This window comes from Miniopterus natalensis, chromosome 1, assembly GCF_054644295.1.
Source record: "Miniopterus natalensis isolate mMinNat1 chromosome 1, mMinNat1.hap1, whole genome shotgun sequence".
Lineage (NCBI taxonomy): Eukaryota > Metazoa > Chordata > Mammalia > Chiroptera > Miniopteridae > Miniopterus > Miniopterus natalensis.
In genome coordinates, this window is record NC_142081.1 from 50,759,398 (window position 1) to 50,778,160 (window position 18,763).

The 18,763-nt window shown below is 41.4% G+C and overlaps 1 protein-coding gene across 1 annotated transcript in view; it reads left to right on the forward strand.

Moving 5' to 3' along the window:
- The first annotated feature begins 14,874 nt into the window (after positions 1 to 14,874).
- The window catches only part of ATOSA (atos homolog A), a 77,670-nt gene continuing 73,781 nt past the window's right edge, over positions 14,875 to 18,763 (forward strand). The window contains exon 1 of the mRNA XM_016224875.2: positions 14,875 to 15,586. Within this exon, the coding sequence (XP_016080361.2) occupies positions 15,571 to 15,586 (16 nt within the window). The 5' untranslated portion in view covers positions 14,875 to 15,570. The remainder of the gene's footprint in view (positions 15,587 to 18,763) is intronic.

Genomic DNA, 18,763 nt, shown 5'->3' on the forward strand with positions numbered 1-18,763 from the left:
CTTAACAGTGTTCCCCCAACTCTCCACTCTCACAGGAACATCTTATCTCCAGTAAGAAAGACATTCACTCTTAATTTCAGTCGATCTAAGAAATATAGCATTAAAATTTTTTGCTTGACTACTGAGTTACCAGCAGGATGCATCAATGTCAATTTCTTGACATTTCAATTCCACCAAGCACCAGATTCCATCTTCTCCATTTTTCTTCAATCTAGTTTAATGAATCACCTATATCTTTATTTTCGGCCTTGTTATCTCGGGCAAACCATGCCATTAATTTTCAGTTTATCTTTTACTTGGGATGAAGAAAAATGTTCAGCTTTCTTACTTCAGGACTCACTTTCACTTAGAGGTGGCTCTTACCACTGTTGCAAAACCCTGGCATATAAATGTCATCACTTTGTTTTCTTCTGTCACTGATTTGTGCAAGCCTCACCTTGTTACTTTGCTCCTGGCTCTTCTCAGGAGCCACGTTCTAGTTAATAGTTTATAGCTTTGTTAATCCTGTTATTTGCTTTGTTTCAGATGTGGTAAATCTTAGAAAGCTCAGAATGAAACTATTCTGATATAGATATAGGTATCATAAAGTATTAACATATGGGTTTTAATGCTATACTTTTATCAGGGTAATATATTTGGAAAACCATGAATATTTAAAACAAAAGAAAGCAAATGTAGAGCACAAGCTTCTCAGACATAATAAGTTTAGTGCATATGAAGACCCAAGTAATCTGAGTATTCCAGGCTAGACCACAGCCCCATACGGGCAGGGGTCACAGCAGTCTCATTCACTGCTAAATTCCTAATGCTAGTACGTGTCTCGAGCAGAGTAATCAGTACAGATTGTTGATTGAATAATTAATTGATGTGTAAGGAATCTAATTCAATACTGCATCCTAACATTTTTACCTGCGACTTGAAAGCAATGTAAAATTGTGTTAGATGCTTTCAAGTTTCAAGTACCAGAGATGTTCAGGCTGCCTTTGTTCTAGGGGTCTATTGGAAGGATTTAGGGAGCCATAAAAGGAAGACACACCGTCTCAACAGGTATACAGCTGGGCTTAGCAGAAAAACAGGCCATCATTCCCACCGTTTGGGACTGGCAGCACCTCCAGCAGCCTAATTGCAGCTCTTGGCTTAAGAGATTGTCAGCCCATAGAGGGTTGCCATTCCGTCAGGTACTGAGCCTTTGTTTAATCACTTGTGGCCAGGGACGTAGGGCCACATGGCAAAAAGGAGGCTACTAATGAGGCAGGTACTCTGAGGCACCTTGCATGGCTTGGTACTACTTTACTAATAAAAACAATAACCAGGGACTGTCCTGTATCGATAGCTAACAATCCAAACAGCTATACTGGTTTTATTTCATATTCATGTTGCCACAGTGTTTGCTGCATGGATTTCATTTGCTAGACAACCCAGCAATAGCCAGTCATGTTCCTATCACCATAACAGTGTATCTTGATGATGAGCCAGAAATGAGCCATGATTTACTGAGAGGAAAAGTTCATGTATAATAGCATACTGAAGAGAAATTTCATACATGGGCAATTATGCACAAGAGCTGGAGAGAGGTTTTTGTTTTTTTCACATGTGACATTCCTATAAATCAGAAAACATTTCTGAAGTACATTACTCTCAGAAAAACAGTTCCTGTGAAATCTCTACCTATTGGATTTAGTTGGAAAACATGAAATCATAGATAATGGTCTTTCTGGGATAAACTACAAATGGTGTTGAGTTCCCAAAATATATGCTCAGGGCACATCTATTGACTTTTCTCAGAATCACGCCATACTGACCTGGTGTGAAGTTGTGGTCCGATTCAAAGCCGTGGTACTGTGAATTTCCCAGTTGTGGGTTATTTTCTGAATACACAGTGAATTCAGGCTACTGCTGTCCATTCATAAAAGGGTTTCAAAATTGTTCCTTCTCTTATGGGTGACATGGTTGCCAAATCAAAAGAATATTTCTCAGTCCTTACTTCACTGCTGAGCACCTTTCCTTCCTGTATCCCATATCTTCCTCTACTCCCATGGGGTAACCACCATTTGTATGCTGATGGTTTCCGAGTAACATATACAGGGTGTCCCCCCCAAAATGGGTACACACTTTGAATAATTATTCATTCCAATGGGTTAAATCTGCAAAGAGAGACACATCAGTTGAGCTATCAGCTGTAAAGTGTGTATACATTTTTTTGGACACCCCATATATCTAAATGGACCTCATCCTCAAGCTATAGTGCAGAATCTTTCTCCGCTTTCAGACTGTCTGTCTACATGCTTACGGGGTTTTCAAACATAATATGTCTAAAAATAAATACCTTATACCCTGTTCTCCACCCCTACCCCAACCCTCAGTGGCCAGTCTGATCGTCCTCTTGTTTTCGCTCTGCTAGGACGTGGTGATCCACAACTATTCCAAGCCAGGGTGGGGAGGGGTGGGGGGCAGGAATGTTGCCCCGTCTCCTTGCCTACAGCCAATCACCACGCAAATTCTATCAGTTCTGCCTCCCAAACTTCTCTCCAGTCTGTCCTCGCTGCTCCATCCCACTGCCGTCGCCGTAGCTCAGGCCACCGGAATAGCTTCTCGCCACCCTCCCCCACCGTTCTCTTTCCATCTCCATCTTTGCTGCTGAAACCATCTTCCTGAAATAATCTAATTATTTATTTATTAAAATCCTTTTTAGTTTCCTGCCATCCACAAGATAAAATCCCAGTTCACTGGTGTGGCTGAATTGGTTTTTGACTGCTGCGATAATCCTGTGTAACGAACTATTGCCAAACGTAGCGACTGAAAGCTACAGGTTATACTCGTGGCTCTATGGGTTGGCCACAGTGGTTCTGCTGATCAAAGCTGGGCTGGTCTGTAGGTCAGCTGAGGGGCTAGTCTTCCAGGGGCCAGCAGTTTAGCCTAGGCATCTGTGTTTCATGGTAATCGCCGAGGCACAATAGGGCAAGCAGCCTGGACCTCTAAGGTCTAGCTGGAAACTGTCACTTCTGTTCACTAAGTCATGTGGCTCAGCCCAGAGCTGGGAAATGTATTCTCACTTATTACTAGGAGGGACTGCAGAGATATGGGGAGGGATGAAGAACTGGGGCCAAAAAAATAAGAAAAATCCTGTCTAATATTGTACCTATCACTTGCATTTAACTTCCTTGAATCTGACCTTCTAATACAGCATCTTGAACAAAATATGCTCTGTCATGCCTCGGTGACAGAAACAACTTTCCCATCTCCATCCCAGTCCATTCGCCTGCCCGATGCACTCCTCTTCATCCTGCAAAACAACCAGTAGAGGCTGGGACAAAAGGAGGTTTACAGCTGCCACCTGTAGAGTAACACAGTTTATTCTTGTATTCTTATTTATTAATTACTGTATTATCTTCCATGTGAACAACTGTAAACCTACTTTTGCCCTGCCATGCATGTTCTGTTTTCCTTTAAAAAAAAAAAAAAAAAAAATGGCCCAGCCGGGCGTGGCTCAGCGGTTGAGTGTCGACCTGGGATCCAGGCGATCAGGGTTCGATTCCCGGTCAGGGCACATGCCCGGGTTGCGGGCTCGATCAATGACTCTCATCATTGACGTTTCTGTCTCCCTCTCTCCCTCTCCTTTCCTCTCTCTGAGATCAATAAAGATATATTTTTTTTAAAAAAGTTTTTATTGATTTCAGAGGGAGGAAGGGAGAGAGAGAGAAACATCAAGGAGAGAGACTCATCAATAGGCTGCTTCCTGCATGGATTTCATTTGCTAGACAACCCATCAATAGCCAGTCATATTCCTATCACCATAACAGTGTATCTTGATGAAGAGCCAGAAATGAGCCATATTTATTGAGAGGAAAAGTTCATGTATAATAGCATACTGAAGAGAAATTTCATACATGGGCAGTTATGCACAAGAGCTGGAGAGGATGGAGTCTGAAACCCAGGCATGTGCCCCGACCAGGGATCGAACAGTGAGCTCCAGGTTCCTGGGTCGATGCTCAACCATTGAGCCACATGGGCTGGGCCTCTCTCCCTTCTTTAGGAACTCGCTGTTCTAGAGAGAAGTAACTTTTTCTTCTTTGTGTCACCTGTTTTCTTTAGGCATAATAATAATAATTATTATTATTATTTTTGCTTTATTAAACTAAATTATAGTTATTTAGTTACATGGCTCTATCCTTTTAGATTAATGAAATTTTTGAGTGTTAGTACTTGCTTTTCTGGTCTCTGATTCTCTAGGGCCCAGCAAAGTATTTGGTATACAAAGTTCAATGAATGCTGAATTGAATTAAACTTATGTTAGACAGAAATGACATTTTAGAAATAAAGGCCAATTATACTGAGTTGCAAGTACAGAATTACCCTGTGCAATTTGGAGTAAGAAGGTAGCTAATGTTCCATTCTCTCTGAAGCAGACACAGGCAACAAGCAAATAAAGAGATCACTTCTAGAATTCTCTTTAGGCTGCATTGAGCTTTTGGGTTCTGATAGCAGCAGAAATTTGATTTATTTAAAAATATTATAGCCCTGGCTGGTGTGACTTAGTGGTTGAGCATTGTCCCACGCACCAAAAGGTCACCAGTTTGTTTTTTTGTTGTTTTTTAAAAATATATCTTTATTGATTTCAGAGAGAGGAAGGGAGAGGGGGAGAGAGAAACATCAATGATGAGAGAGTCATTGATCAGCTGCCTCCTGCACGCCCCACACTGGGGATCGAGCCTGCAACTGGGGCATGTGCCCTGACTGGGAATTGAACCGCGATCTCCTGGATCCTAGGTTGATGCTCAATCGCTAAGCCACTCCTTGCCAGGCTACTACTTTTTTTTTTTTTTAATTGATTTTGAGAGAGAGGGGAAGGGAAAAAAAGAAAGAAAGAGAGAGAAACATCAATTTGTTGTCCCACTTACTTATGCATTTATTGGTTGCTTCTTGTATGTGACCTGACTGGGGATTGAACCCGAAACCTTGGTGTATCAGGACGATGCTCTGACCAACTGAACTACCCAGCCAGGGCAGTGTTTACTACTTAAGTGCTCAAGAAATGTGAGATGCAATTATTAACTAAATGTGACTATTTGCTGTTTGGAGTTGACATATAACAAACCAGAGCCTTTCTATTTAGAACTTGTATTGCAAAGCATTGAGCCTAAGTTTATATAAACCAATTTACATTCTAAATGTGAAGCCATTCTCATTGTTTCTGAGCCTTAGTGTCTCCATTTGACAATTTTGGAATAATTTAACCTACTTTATAATGTTATAATGGAAATTAAAATGTGTCCATTTAGGAATCAGTCTCCTTCCACTTATTAACTGTAGCCTTGGGAAAGTTACTTCCCTCTATGAGCCTCAGTTTCCTAATCTACAAAATGAGAGAGTGATATATGATCAAGTGTACAGTGGAAATTCATTCGTTTCAGAAGGCTGTTTGAGAGGTGATTTGTTCAAAAACGGAATCATTTATTTCCATTAGAAATAATGTAAAAAACAAGCAAATACAGTAAAGTTGCAGGATACAAAATCAATGTACAAAAATCCATTGCCTTCCTGTATACTAACAACAAAACTTCAGAAAAAGTAATGAAAAAAACAATTCCTTTTGCAATCGCAACCAAAAGAATAAAATACCTAGAAACAAACTTAGCAAAGAACATGAAAGACCTACATATGGAAAATTACAAAGCATTATTAAAAGAGATTGAAAAAGACAACAAAATGGAAAAATACCCCTTGTTCATGGATTGGAAGAAACAACATAGTTAAAATGGCCACATTACCCAAAGCAATATATAGATTTAGTGCAATCCCCATCAAAATCCAAATGTCATTTTTTAAAGAAATAGAATGAGAAATCATCAGATTTGTATGGGACCACAAAAGACCCTGAATAGCCAAAGCAATGCCGAGAAAAAAGAACAAAACTGGAGGTATCATGCTGCCTGGCTTCAAATTATACTACAGAGCTACAATAATCAAAACAGCATGGTGTTGGCAGAGAAACAGACACACAGATCAGTGGAACAGAATAGAGAGCCCAGATATTAAACCACAAGTATTTGGGCAGATAATTTTCGACAAAGGAGCCAGAAACACGCAATGGAGTAAAGATAGTCTTTTTAATAAATGGTGCTGGGAAAACTGGAAAGGCACATGCAAAAGAATGAAACTGGATTACAGCTTGTCCCCATGTACAAAAATTCATTCAAAATGGATCAAAGACCTAAATATAAGACCCAAAACAATAAGTTATATAGAAGAAAACATAGGTACCAAACTTATGGATCTTGGTCATAGGGAATATTTTATGAACTTGACCTTAAAGGCAAGGGAAGTAAAGGAAAAATAAATGAATGGGACTATATCAAACTAAAAAGCTCCTGCACAGCAAAATAAACCACCAACAAAACAGAAGCAACCAACCAAGTGGGAGACGCTATTTGCAAACAGTTGCTCCCACAAAGGTTTATTTCCAAAATATATACAGAACTCATAAAACTCAACACCAAACAACCCAATAAAAAAAAATGGGCTGAGGCCCTGGCCAGTGTAGCTCAGTGGCTAGAGCGTCTGCCTGGGCATCGAAGGGTTGCAGGTTCAATTACCCATGAAGGGCATGTACCTTGGTTTCAGGTTCGCTCCCCACCCCTAGTTGGGGCCAATGCAGGAGGCGACCAGTCGATGTCTCTCTTGAATCAATTTATCTCTCTCTCTCTCTCCCCCCCCCCCCCACTACTCTCTCTGAAAAGCAATGAAAAAAAATCCTCAAGTGAGGATTAACAACAACAAAGGGCAGGGGACCTGAACAGACACTTCTCCCAAGAAGACATACAGATGGCCTACAGATGTATGAAAAGATGTTCAACCTCACTAGCAGTTAGGGAAATTCAAATCAAATCTACAATAAGAGGTGCTCTCCTTCCCGGTTTTCCTTCCCCATCACACCTCCCCATTTGCTTCCTCACTCCCAAGCTCCAAGGGCCCTTCCTTTACTTCTATAACTTGTTTCCTAAGCCCATTTCTTCTAGGAATACTTCTCCCACCTCTGTGATTTTTATAAATAAATGTTCTCATATATATATAATATATAACTACAATGAGATACTACCTCACACCAGTTAGAATGGCTATTACCGCTGTGGGATATTTACACCGTGGAATACTACGCAGCTGTAAAGGAGAATCTCGTACCCTTTGGGACAGTATGGATGGACCTGGAGAATATTATGCTAAGTGAAATAAGCCAGGCAGCGAAAGACAAACATCACATGATCTCGCTTATATGTGGAATCTAAAGAACTTAATAAACTGATGAACAGAATAGATTCAATGACATGGAAGCATAGATGAGACTGATGAATGTCAGAGGGATGGAGGAGGGCGGGTGGGTGGAGGGGGAGAGAGTAACCAAAGAATTTATATGCATATATGCACAACCCAAGGACACGGACAATGGTGGGGAGAGGGACTGGGGAGGGGAATGGGAGGGGGTGGAACAGGTCATTGGGGAGAAAGGGACATCTGTAATATTTTAAACAAAAATAAAATTAAAAAACAAAGAAATATGAGGCAAAAAAAAAAAAAAAAAGAATGGCTATTACCAACAAAACAAGTAATAACAAGTGTTGGAGAGGTTGAAAAGGGAACCCTCATTCACTGCTGGTGGGAATGTAGACTGGTACAATCACTATGGAAAAAATTAAGAATAGAGCTACCATATGACCCAGCAATCCCTCTCCTGGGTATCTACCTGAAAAACTTGAAAACATGTATTCACAAAGATATCTGCACCCCTATGTTCACTGCAGCATTATTCACGGTGGCCAGGACATGGAGACAACCAAGGTGACCTGCGATAGAGGACTGGATAAAGAAGACATGAGACATGGACACAATGGAATACGACTCAGCCATAAGGAAGGATGAAACACTGCCATTTGCAACAACACGGGTGGCCCTTGAGAATATTATGCCAAGTGAAATAAGTCAGTCAGAAAAAGCTACGAACCATATGCTTTCACTCATATGTGGGACATAAAACTGAAACTCGTGGACACAAACAGCAGCGCGGTGGTTGTGGGACGGAAGGGGTTTGCAGGTGAGGGGAGAAGATTTGACTATGGGTGGTGGGCACACAGTGCAACATACAGATCTTGTAACACAGAAACCCACACCTGCAGCCTAGATACCTATACGATCATATTAGCCAATGCCACCCCAATAAATTTAAAAATAAATAAAAAATAATGTAAATTGAATTAATTCATTCCAGACCCCTACGTTTCCCTGTTTTAACCTTTCTTTTATACAGTACATGTCTAATGCACTGTTTAATCTATAAACAAACATTTTCTTAAATTTATCAAACCGCCCCCTACTAGGCTTAAACGACTCACTTTCAGCACTCGTGTCTTTCAGGAGGTATGTGGCATCTTAGCTTTTTCACATATCACTGCCTCCCAAATGCTGTCACCAGCTAACTGCTTTTCGTTTACCCAAGTCAACGACAGTGTTTGGGTCTCTTCAATTGCCTATTGTTTCTTTCACACCCTTGGCAACATTAGCACTCTCGATATCCTCTTTATGTTTTAAAATTGTGCTAATCATCCATTTCACCAACAACAAAAGCAAAAGATAAAAAAACACACAAAAATACTCACAGCACAATTTCTTGAGATATTAAGGGAGGTTTGTCGGTAAACCGACTGGAATTCTCTCCTTTGTCTGTGGCCTGAGAGGTGCTCTTTGTCATGCTGATGTGTCAGCATGAAAGAGTTGTCAGTTCAAGAACTGAAGTTTTGTTCAACGACAGACTTTTTTTCGTGAATAACTTGGTGGAGAACTGAATTGCTCAAGAAGAGAGACGTCTGAGAACTGAGGTTTGACTGTATAATGTACGTGAAATGCTGAGTTCATTTACTGTCACAAAAATAAACAATTATTGCCCGGCTGGTGTGGTTCAGTGGTTGGGCGTTGACCTGCACATGCCTGGGTTGCAGGCTCAATCCCCAGTAGGGGGCGTGCAGGAAGCAGTAAATCAATGACTCTCATCATTGACGTTTCTGACTCTGTCTCTCCCATTCCATTCCTCTCTCTGAAATCAAGACATATTTTTTTAAAAAAACACACAAAAAACAAAACAAAAATGAACAATTACTATTAATTTTGTTATTGATTTGAGAGAGAAACATCAATTTGTTGTTCCACTTACTTATGCATTCATTGGTTGATTTTTGTATGTGCCCTGACAGGCGATGGAATCCACAACCCGCAACCTTGGCATTTCGGGATAACAGTCTAACCAACTGAGCTACCTGGACAAGGCCTTATTAATTTTGAAACGATCGTAAGTCTTGATGGCCCAGAGACCTCCAGCAGTTCAGCAAACCTTCAGATAAAAGGTTTCCATGGCTTGAAGGTAACAGGCTTTTGTACTTTTCCAAGTACTACAGTCACCTCTGCAGGCAGGAACCATCAAGAATCATTTTTCACTTCCTTATACCCATGGTTACAGGAGGTAGACAAACAGGAGCCTCAAAAAACGGCAAACCAGCCAGGGAAGGTGGAGGGTTGTTTACATGAACCAGTACCTTAGCAATGACTCCGTGATATTTCTCTTTATAAAAAAAATGAACTGCAGTGAATGTAAGTGAACCTCTGGAAACAATTTAGCTATGGAAAGGATAGCTTGTTTTTCACCTTGTTGCCTCAAGAACTAAAAGTACACAATTTTATTTTGTTTTTTACTTACTGAGCAAAACTAGATTTACCTATACATTTTAGTTAACTTATTTTATTATTATATTTTTAAATCCTCACCTGAGGATAAGTTTGGTGATTTTAGAGAGAGAAGGAGACAGAGAGAGAGAGAGAGAGAGAGAGAAACATTGATCGGTTCCCTCCCCTACATGCCCCGACCAGGGATGGAACCCTCAACCTAGGTATGTGACCTGACGGGAATCGAACCTGCAACCTTTTTGGTGTACGGGATGACTCTCCAACCAACTGAGCCACTGGTCGGGGCATTAATTGTACTATTTATTCTTTACTTCCACAATACTTTATGATAAACAGACCTACTAATCACCATATTTAAAACAGCGTACTTTTATTTGATGATTTTCAATCACTTATTCATGATCTTTCCTTAACTGTAGGTCATAAGGTTGTTCCTTTGTGACACTTGAGAGATTTTCTTCACATTTGCAACTGATTTACTCTAATTTTTATGGAATTAAAGACTTGTGTGGTTTGGTGACCATTTAGGAAACTTGCAATATCAGCAACACAACTACAGGCCAAGAAAAAATTATGACAATATTCTTTGCCAGAGTTCTATATTAGTTTCCTAGGGCTACAGTAACAAAAGACAACAAAAGTAAGTGGCTGAAAATAACTGAAATTTATTCTCTCATAGTTCTGAAGGAGCAAAGAACAAAGTCAAGGTATCAGCAGGGCCATCCATCCTCTGATGTCCCTGGGGAAAATTCTTACTTGCCTCTTACTGGATTCTGGTGGCTCCTGGAAGTCTTTTGCATTCTTTGGCTTGCAGCTGCCTCATTCCAATCTCTTTTGCTTTGTCCCATGGCCATCTTCCCTGTGTCTCCTGTGTCTTCCTATCTCTCTCACTTCATAAGGATACTAGTATTTGGATTTAGCATCCATCCCAACCCAGTACTTTATTATATCTGCAAAAACTCTATTTCCAAATTGGGTCACATTCACAGGTACAGGGGTTAGGATTTCAACATATAATTTTGGGGGCACAATTCAACCCACAACACATCCCTACTATTATGAGATAACACCAAATGGACAATGAAGATGTATTCTTCACATAGGAAGTTTGTGCCATCCATTGCTTTCCCAACTCTTGAGCTTCATCCCACTAGGGAGAAATGCCAGTTGGTATGTACAAGAAAATTTTATTGGTCATTATAAAGGTTGGCATGTATCGAGCTCCTACTCTGTGCCAGGTCCTTTGCTTGGTGCTAGAGATATAAGGAAAAAAAAGGCACCAGTCCCTACTTTGATGGCGCTCATTTTCACAGCCTGGACTGGTTTCATGACCTTGGTTATGGTAATAGTCTTGTATTAATAAAGTGAGCAAACCAGCTATCCTACTCACCTTAGTAAGAGAACGTATAGAACCCAGTTGGTGTTGCTCAGTGGTTGACATTGGCCTATGATATAGAAGATTGTGGTTCGATTCCCAGTCAGGACACATGCCTGGGTTTCGGGCTGGGTCCCCAGTGGGGGGCATGCAGGAGGCAGCCGATCGATGACTCTCTCATCATTGATGTTTCTCTCTCCTCCTTCCTCTCTCTGAAATCAATAACGATATATTAAAAAAAAGAGAGAGAGAACTTACAGAGACCTTTATTAAATACATAGTTTTGTTACATGCTTCCCATTTCAACAAGACCTGTTAAAACTTGAGGGGATTACCTGTTTGCTGGAGATGAGTTAACTTTTTGATGTTAACTATTCATAAATCTTTGGGACACTAGGGGAAAGCAAAATGGAGAATAAATGAGATGGGAAAAGGTACAGTCCTGCTGGTTGTTTTGACTTTCTTTCTTCACCTATCCTCACCCCTCACCAAGTATGAACCAGAGATGTTGGTTTTGCTTGGGTGCCCCAACACACTAATTGCCAACATTTAGAGTTGCTATTGTAGGTAAGTCCTTACTTCCAAACACTCTGGACATGTTTTATACAAACACAGGATCGGTTTAGAATTAGAAAGGAAAGAGATTATTTACTGTTAACAGTAAATCCAAACCCCTTGTTTTTATAGGTGAAAGAAGACTGAAAAGTGTGACTTGACCAACGCCATGCAGCTACAGTAATCAGTACTAGAAGCTCCATTCGAATAGTCACCCTGTTTTTGGTGACCTTTGTGTTCTCAGAGATTAGCAAATGCCTAGCAAATAGTGAGTGCTCAGTAAATGTGTACTGAGTGAATAAAATAATAATTTAAATAATGAATGAGTGAATCAAAAATACACCTCTTTCAAATAATTTTGCACTGCCATAATGACCTCCAATTTTTAAACAGACCTAAGATTCCCAATAAAAAGTTTCAAGGTAGTCTAACAAATGCACAGCATCATTTATTCATGTGCTGTTAACTTAATTATTTAAAAGAGAATTTGTTAGTTTGTGTTCCACATTATCCAATATTCACAGCTTTTGCTCTCAACATTTTTTTCCTGGTCTTTATACCTCTTAAAAATTAAGCAGAGAATTAGGAACTAAATCACAGATCTTGCTGCCTTGTTCACCCAACAAGCCTTTTACAATAGTTGTCCCAGCTGTTGTGCTAAATTTAGGATTTTGGATTATCTGTAACTGTTCTTTCTGTCTCCCATTACCAAGGTTAATTGAGAAGTGATTGTAGAACAAGTGAAACTTCAGTTCATAAAAGAAACTACATAATACAGTATTCAATAATATCAGAGTCAAATCCACTGGGAGTTAAGATTTGTAGCTATTTATATAGATTAAGGAACTGTTGCCATTGGTCAGAAGTTTCATCTTCATTAGAACATTTCCTTGAAAATAAAATGTTACCTTCCTGTAGTTGCTGCCTTGCTTTTTCTTTCTCTGTGTCTCTCTTTTTTTTTACTGATTTTAGAAGAAGGAAGAGAGAGAAACATCGACTTGTTCCACTTATATGCGTTCATTGGTTGATTCTTAAAAGTGTCCTGACTGGGATCGAACCCACAACCTTGTTTGTATCAGGATGATGCTCTAACCAACTGAACTACCTGGCCAAGGCTGTTCTGCTCCGGTTTTTTGAGTTTTTGCTTTTAATTGCTTTTTTAAATCCTTACCCGAGGATATGTTTTTATTGATTTTAGAGAGAGAGAGAGGAAGGGAGAGAGAAACAGATCATTGCCTCCCACTGAAGCCGCAACTGGAGATCTAACCAACAACCTAGGTATGTGCCCTGACCAGAACCGGCAACCTTTTGTTGTATGGGTCAGTGCTCCAACCTACCGAGCCACCTGGCCAGGGCTGCCCTGCTTTGATTAGATACAATCTTAGAGTTAAGGCCGATAATTGCAGTTGTGAATGTAATTTTACAGTACATACATCTAGAGTATGTTACTAATTTTTCATAGAAGAAATTTCACGTATTTGATAGATCTGCAACAAACAAAAATGCAATTTGCAGTGTTGTACTTCACAAAAACTTTTCTGATGTAAAAGTAATACATACTGTAAAACCTTGTAAACCACAGAAAAGCACAAAGACCAAAGTAAACCACCTATGGACCTTTCCTGTTGTGATTCTTGTATGCAAAATTATTTCTAAAAAAAATGTATTTTTCTAATGAAACCAAAGAGCATGGCAAATTTCGTACTTCTGCTTGCCTCTGTTGTGAGCTCACAACCCCATATGTGCTTTGCTTAGGGACTGAGTAGCTAATAGCTTCAGTGCTTGTTAGGATTGCTTTTTTAAATTACAGCAAATCTTTGTCATCTGTTTGTGTTTGAGCGATGACACAACATCACAACACGAAATGTAATGTCACATTGTTACAGCACAACAAGAAAATTACAGCTCCCCAACAATAACATGGTGTCAAAAGTGTCCTCCTGGCGTGAGTCAGTGTTTTCGATGTTATAAAAGTTATTTTTAGCACAGCGAGTGCCTCGGGAGCTTGGGTTCAAAAAAATCCCTAGCGATTGGGGGAAATCTAGGGTGCTGGTGCCTGCCCTTAAACTCCCTAATCCCTGGCGCGCCCGGCTGCCCACCCCGCGGCCTGACCACCGCAGACCCAGTCCCACCGTGCGCAGCAACCCGCCCGCGGCTCCGTCCCAGCTCCGCGCCGGCCTCGCGCGTGGAGGAGGGGACTAAAATTATCCTCCCCGTCTGGGGCAGGCCCTCGGATGACATCTCCCCAGTTACCCTGTGTTCTAATAGCGCAGCTCGGATTCCTGGTCCCAGACGCGCTGCAGCCGGCTCAGGGCTCAGAGCTCGGAGCTCAGCCAGGAGGCGACCGTCGCCGGAGCGCCCCGCGCAGCTCGGGCCTCCCGGGCTCGGCGGGCCGCGCGCCGCCGCTACTCGCCGCGCCCTCCCAGCCTTGGGGCACCTGCACCCAAGCCCCCCCCCCGCCCCCAGCTAGCGCCCCGGGGCGCGCGGGGCGTTGCCATAACAACTGGGCGCCCGCCGCGGAGGCCGCCGGGGAGGAAGTGACGAGCGGTGGGTTGGCTGTTGTTGGGACACGTGACCCGGGCAGTGTTTTGACAGGGCAAACAGCAGAGAAAGAGCTGGGCGAGCGAGGGGGCCGGGGAGCTGGGCGCCGGAGCGAGAGGCAGCGGGCGGCGAAGAGCTGGCAGAGACGCGGGGCCGGCTGGGGGCCGCGGGGCGAGGGCCCGAGTGCGGCGAGCAGAGCGAGGCGGCCGCTGAGGCGGGGGTGCATGGCCACGGGGGCGCCGGGGAGCCGCGTCCGACTCGTCGTCTCGGGCCCCCATGGTCCCCTAACGCAGCCCCGGGGGGCGCCGCGCGCCGCACTCGGCTCTCGCCGGCCCTGCGCCTCTCCGAGCCTCGGGTCTGAGGTGGGAGTGTGATGTGAGTCGCCGGGCGAGCGGCCGAGAGAAGCGCCCGGAGGAGGAGGGCTCGGGACCGCAGCGGAGAGCGAGTTGGGCGGCAGAGGTCGGCCGAGGGAGCCATGAGAGCAACTCTGCGGCGGGGAGCGGGGCTGGCGCGGCGCGGCGGGGCTGAGGGAAGTCCGGGGCCGCGCGGGCGGCTGCGCAGGGCGGGGAGCGCCCGGCCGTGAACCCTGCCCCGGGCCACCTCGGGCCCGCCGCGCGGAGCCGGGGCGGTGCGGGGCGACCCCGGCAGTCCCCTAGAGTTCGTTTGGGGCGGGGGGCTGGGCGCGAGGAGCCGGCTCGCCGCGCTTTCGGACCCTCTTTATTGTGTAAACTTGGCCGCCGTGGCGGCTGGAAGGCTAGCCCCGGGGTAATTACACAGGTGAGGCCCCGCGGGGCGGGGAGCGCTCCGGGAGGCGCCAGGGGGTCTTGAAGAGCTTCCTGCGCCCCGGCTCCAGGTCCGAGAATTTCCCTACCAGCCGCTGCGGAGGTGCCACTGTTCCCAGCGGCGTTTTTTTTTGTTTGTTTTTTTACAAAGGGGTTAGTTAGCTTGTGTTGCTTGAGTCTTTTTTTTTTTCCCTTGCCTGTACCTCCAGGTTATAAATAGATCTTCCTTTTGGTTCAGAGACACTGTGTCAAAGAAGGACACTTTGGCCTGGCGAGCCCAGGGGCGGGGAAGAGGGGTGCTCGGTGCGGAGGAGATGGGGGAGGCGGTGCAGAAAGAGTTCTGATTTTTTTTTTCTTATTTTTTTTTTTTCAAACCTGCCGACGGTGCTGTCACCGCAGTCAGTGCCAGGAAGAGGCCTGTTAACAGTAGTTTTCTTGCAAGGTCTGAGTGTTAGCGCAGGACCTGATTGATTCTATGTTGGTCTCTTTTAGCATTTTGCAAACAGCAGTAACCACTGAATCGGCGGCGAGACTGTAGAGAGAACCCACACGTGTATTTCACAGAACCCAGGGTGGAAATTGGATGTGAAAATGAAGCCCGACAGAGGTAAATGATTTATTTAAGTAGGTGTTTGGTGTGTGTTTTTTTGTGTGTTTTTTTTTCCTACGCCCCATTTTAGAAGCGTTAACCTAATTCTGCGGGAAGATAAACTCTTTGTGTATTACATATGATTGCTTGTTTCTGTTACAGATTCCAGCTGGTAAGGTAGAGAAGGTACAAGGAAGAAAGAGTTAGGATCTAGATGGGAGGATAGTCTTCAAAACTGAAGTAGTTTCAAGAGCGGTTCTGCTGTAACTCCAAGTGAAATTGTCAAGAACAGCATTTGTAACTGTTGCCACAGTACTTGGTATCATTTTAGAGTTACATTACTCGCTTTAGGTAAAGTCGATCTGATTTCAATTTTGAACAGGTTTACAAGGTTTTTCAATTTAAGAATTCAAACTTGGTAAGTTGAGAAAAATGAAGGTTGTTTGAGTTGACAGAGACTATTTTATTATTAGTAGTATTGCTTTCATTAGCTGATTTTTGTGCTTTAGGCAAACTCTAAAACTCTGCATAGTACTCCAGGGCCTTATTCAGTATATCAATATATGGACTGTGAGGGCTGTTGAAATCCCTCATGATAAGTAAATGTGTCATTTCCTTTCCAAACCTGTATTTTCAGAACTTATGAGAAGAATGTATACATAGTGTTTTTTAAGGACTTAAGAGGAATTGACAACTCATTTTATCAGTTTCCTTTTGATTAATGACATGGACCAAGATGAGATTTTAATGTAATAGTAGTTAGGAGTTAATGCTCTTTAGTCAGATGGAGATTTGATTCCAAAGAAGATTGTAAGAAGAGGATTATTGTATTTGGTAGGGAGTTTGGACTAGATGACAAAGTTCCTTCCACATCTGAGACTTTAGGAGTGGAAATGTTAATTTATCCTCATATGAATTAGCTGCTTATTTAAAAAAAGATATGTATTAAACTGATTATTTTTCCATATTTTTTCCAAAGTGGATTAGAAAGACATTTTCTTTTCTAGTTAAAATATGTCTTTGGAATTAGTGTCTTTTAAAATGCACTAGGAAGAAGCAGAGAAAGCCATACTTAATTTAGTTTAAAGTATTTATTTCTTAAAATCATCTTTTTATGCATGAAGTATTAGTAAGTACATTGCTACTATGCAGGTTGTTTGTGTGGAATCCCAGGTTTATTTAGACTTTTAGATTACATCAGTGACTTTGGAAAAATGGCACCAAGGTCAGTAATTGCATCTTAGAACAAACAAGCAAATAAAATCAAAGTCACTATTTGTTTTGGGGTTTTATGTTGTTGTTAAAAGTTGCTTTAAGATTGTAAACAGTTTAAAAATTTTGCACACAATCTCTGTTTTAGCCAAAAGTAGTACTAAACACAATAAAATGTTAGTTATGTACTGATATAGATTATTAGGGAAAATAAATAAATTTATTCATCCAGACTCCTAAAGAAGTAACTTTCTTTTCCCCTCTAAAATTGTATCTTTCTTAAGCATGATGGTGTAAACATGATGGGGTTGCCAGGTTAGTATTGTAATTATATTTCATAATAATAATTTGAGTCTTTAGGCCCATGGGTTTCTTTTGACCAGGACCCAGAGTAAGTAATATATTTTCCTTTGCAAAGTAGTAGAGAAATACTGAAATAAACTTTTCACAAAACAAACTTACCTTGCTTTGTGCAATGTGGCTTGTATTTACTGTTCTATTTCTATTTTTAAAAATTGCTGTCACAACCCATTGAATTGATTTCCTGACCTGCAGTTGGAAAGAAAGGCACAGTTATGGGCAACACTTAGCTAGATGACAGTGATACTTCATTTTTTCCTACATTGGTGTCTAAGAAACTGTCCTATGTGAGTGAATTTTCTGGATAATTGAAACTTTACTCTTTAAATGCCAAAAATATTTTCACTTGTAATTATGATATGTGGACAGATTTCTCTAAAATAGTAATGCTTCCTTGCCCTTTAAAAAAAAAAGAAAGACATATAGAATCAATGTAGTTTAATCTTTACTTAATGATAAAGGGGCAGTGTTATGAATTTCAACTCTATTCTGTCATAATCTAGAAATGCCCTAAAGAGAGATTTTTTAAATGTATAAGATTTTTTTTTTTTTTTGCCTCTGGTTTAAACCACTTTAGCAGATTACTGGTTTTTTAGATTTGATTTTTAAATTCCCATGCTGTCAACAGTCTTCCTTGCTAATATGCTTATTCTTGCCTCCTTTTAATTTCGCGGCTTTAAGTCTCTAGGCTAGAGAGCTTGATAACCACCATTTGTAACACTGAGCTCTCTATAAAATAAGAGTAAATAGGAGAACTCTTCAGATATTCATTCAGAATCTGAGTAAAGTGTATGAATTCTAATGTAGAAACTTAGACATTTGCTTAGTGGGATACAGCTGTGCTTCAGAGAGTTTCTAAATAAGTACAACAGCAGCCTCTTAGCCTACATGATTGGGTGTGATGGTTGGTTGGCTAGTTGAAAAAGTCGGTTTAAGTGAGAAATTATAAAAAATAACAATTATTTCACGTATCTTTTGATGTAGGATCAAGCCCTTTTGGGGGGTGAAATGGGGCCTGTTTTTCAGAGTCAGATATGATCTATTTTTTTTTTTTTTGTATAAACCACACAAATAATGAACACCTAGTTTTGTTTTTTTTAAGTGGGATAAGACTTTGCAGAGCAATCTGAGGGTAGAATCTTTTAAATTAAAAAATTTTTAAATTATTTTTAATGTTTCACATAATTTTATAGGAATATGTTTTGGAGGGAGAGGGAGTACATGTTCAACAAAATTACTTTCATCAAAATATGCTCTTTCCAAAGTATTCAACATAGTTTATACTGAAATAACTTTTTTTGCACTTATTTTATTGGTCTATAGAATATTTAAATAAATTAGTTAATTTTGAGTGGTATAAACGGATTTGGGAACAAACACCAGATACTTATTAAACATACAGTTCTCCTAGTAGAAGTAAAAGTGTGCAGGCAACTAGAAAGTACACTAAGTCCTCACTTAATGTCATGGATAGGTTCCTGGAAACTGCAGCTTTAAGCAAACAACGTATAACAAAACCAGTATTACCGCAGGCTAATTCATATAAACAAGAGGTAAGTTTCTATGGCATATCTCTGGTCACAAAAACATCACCAAACTTTTAAATAAGGACCCCCAGCACTT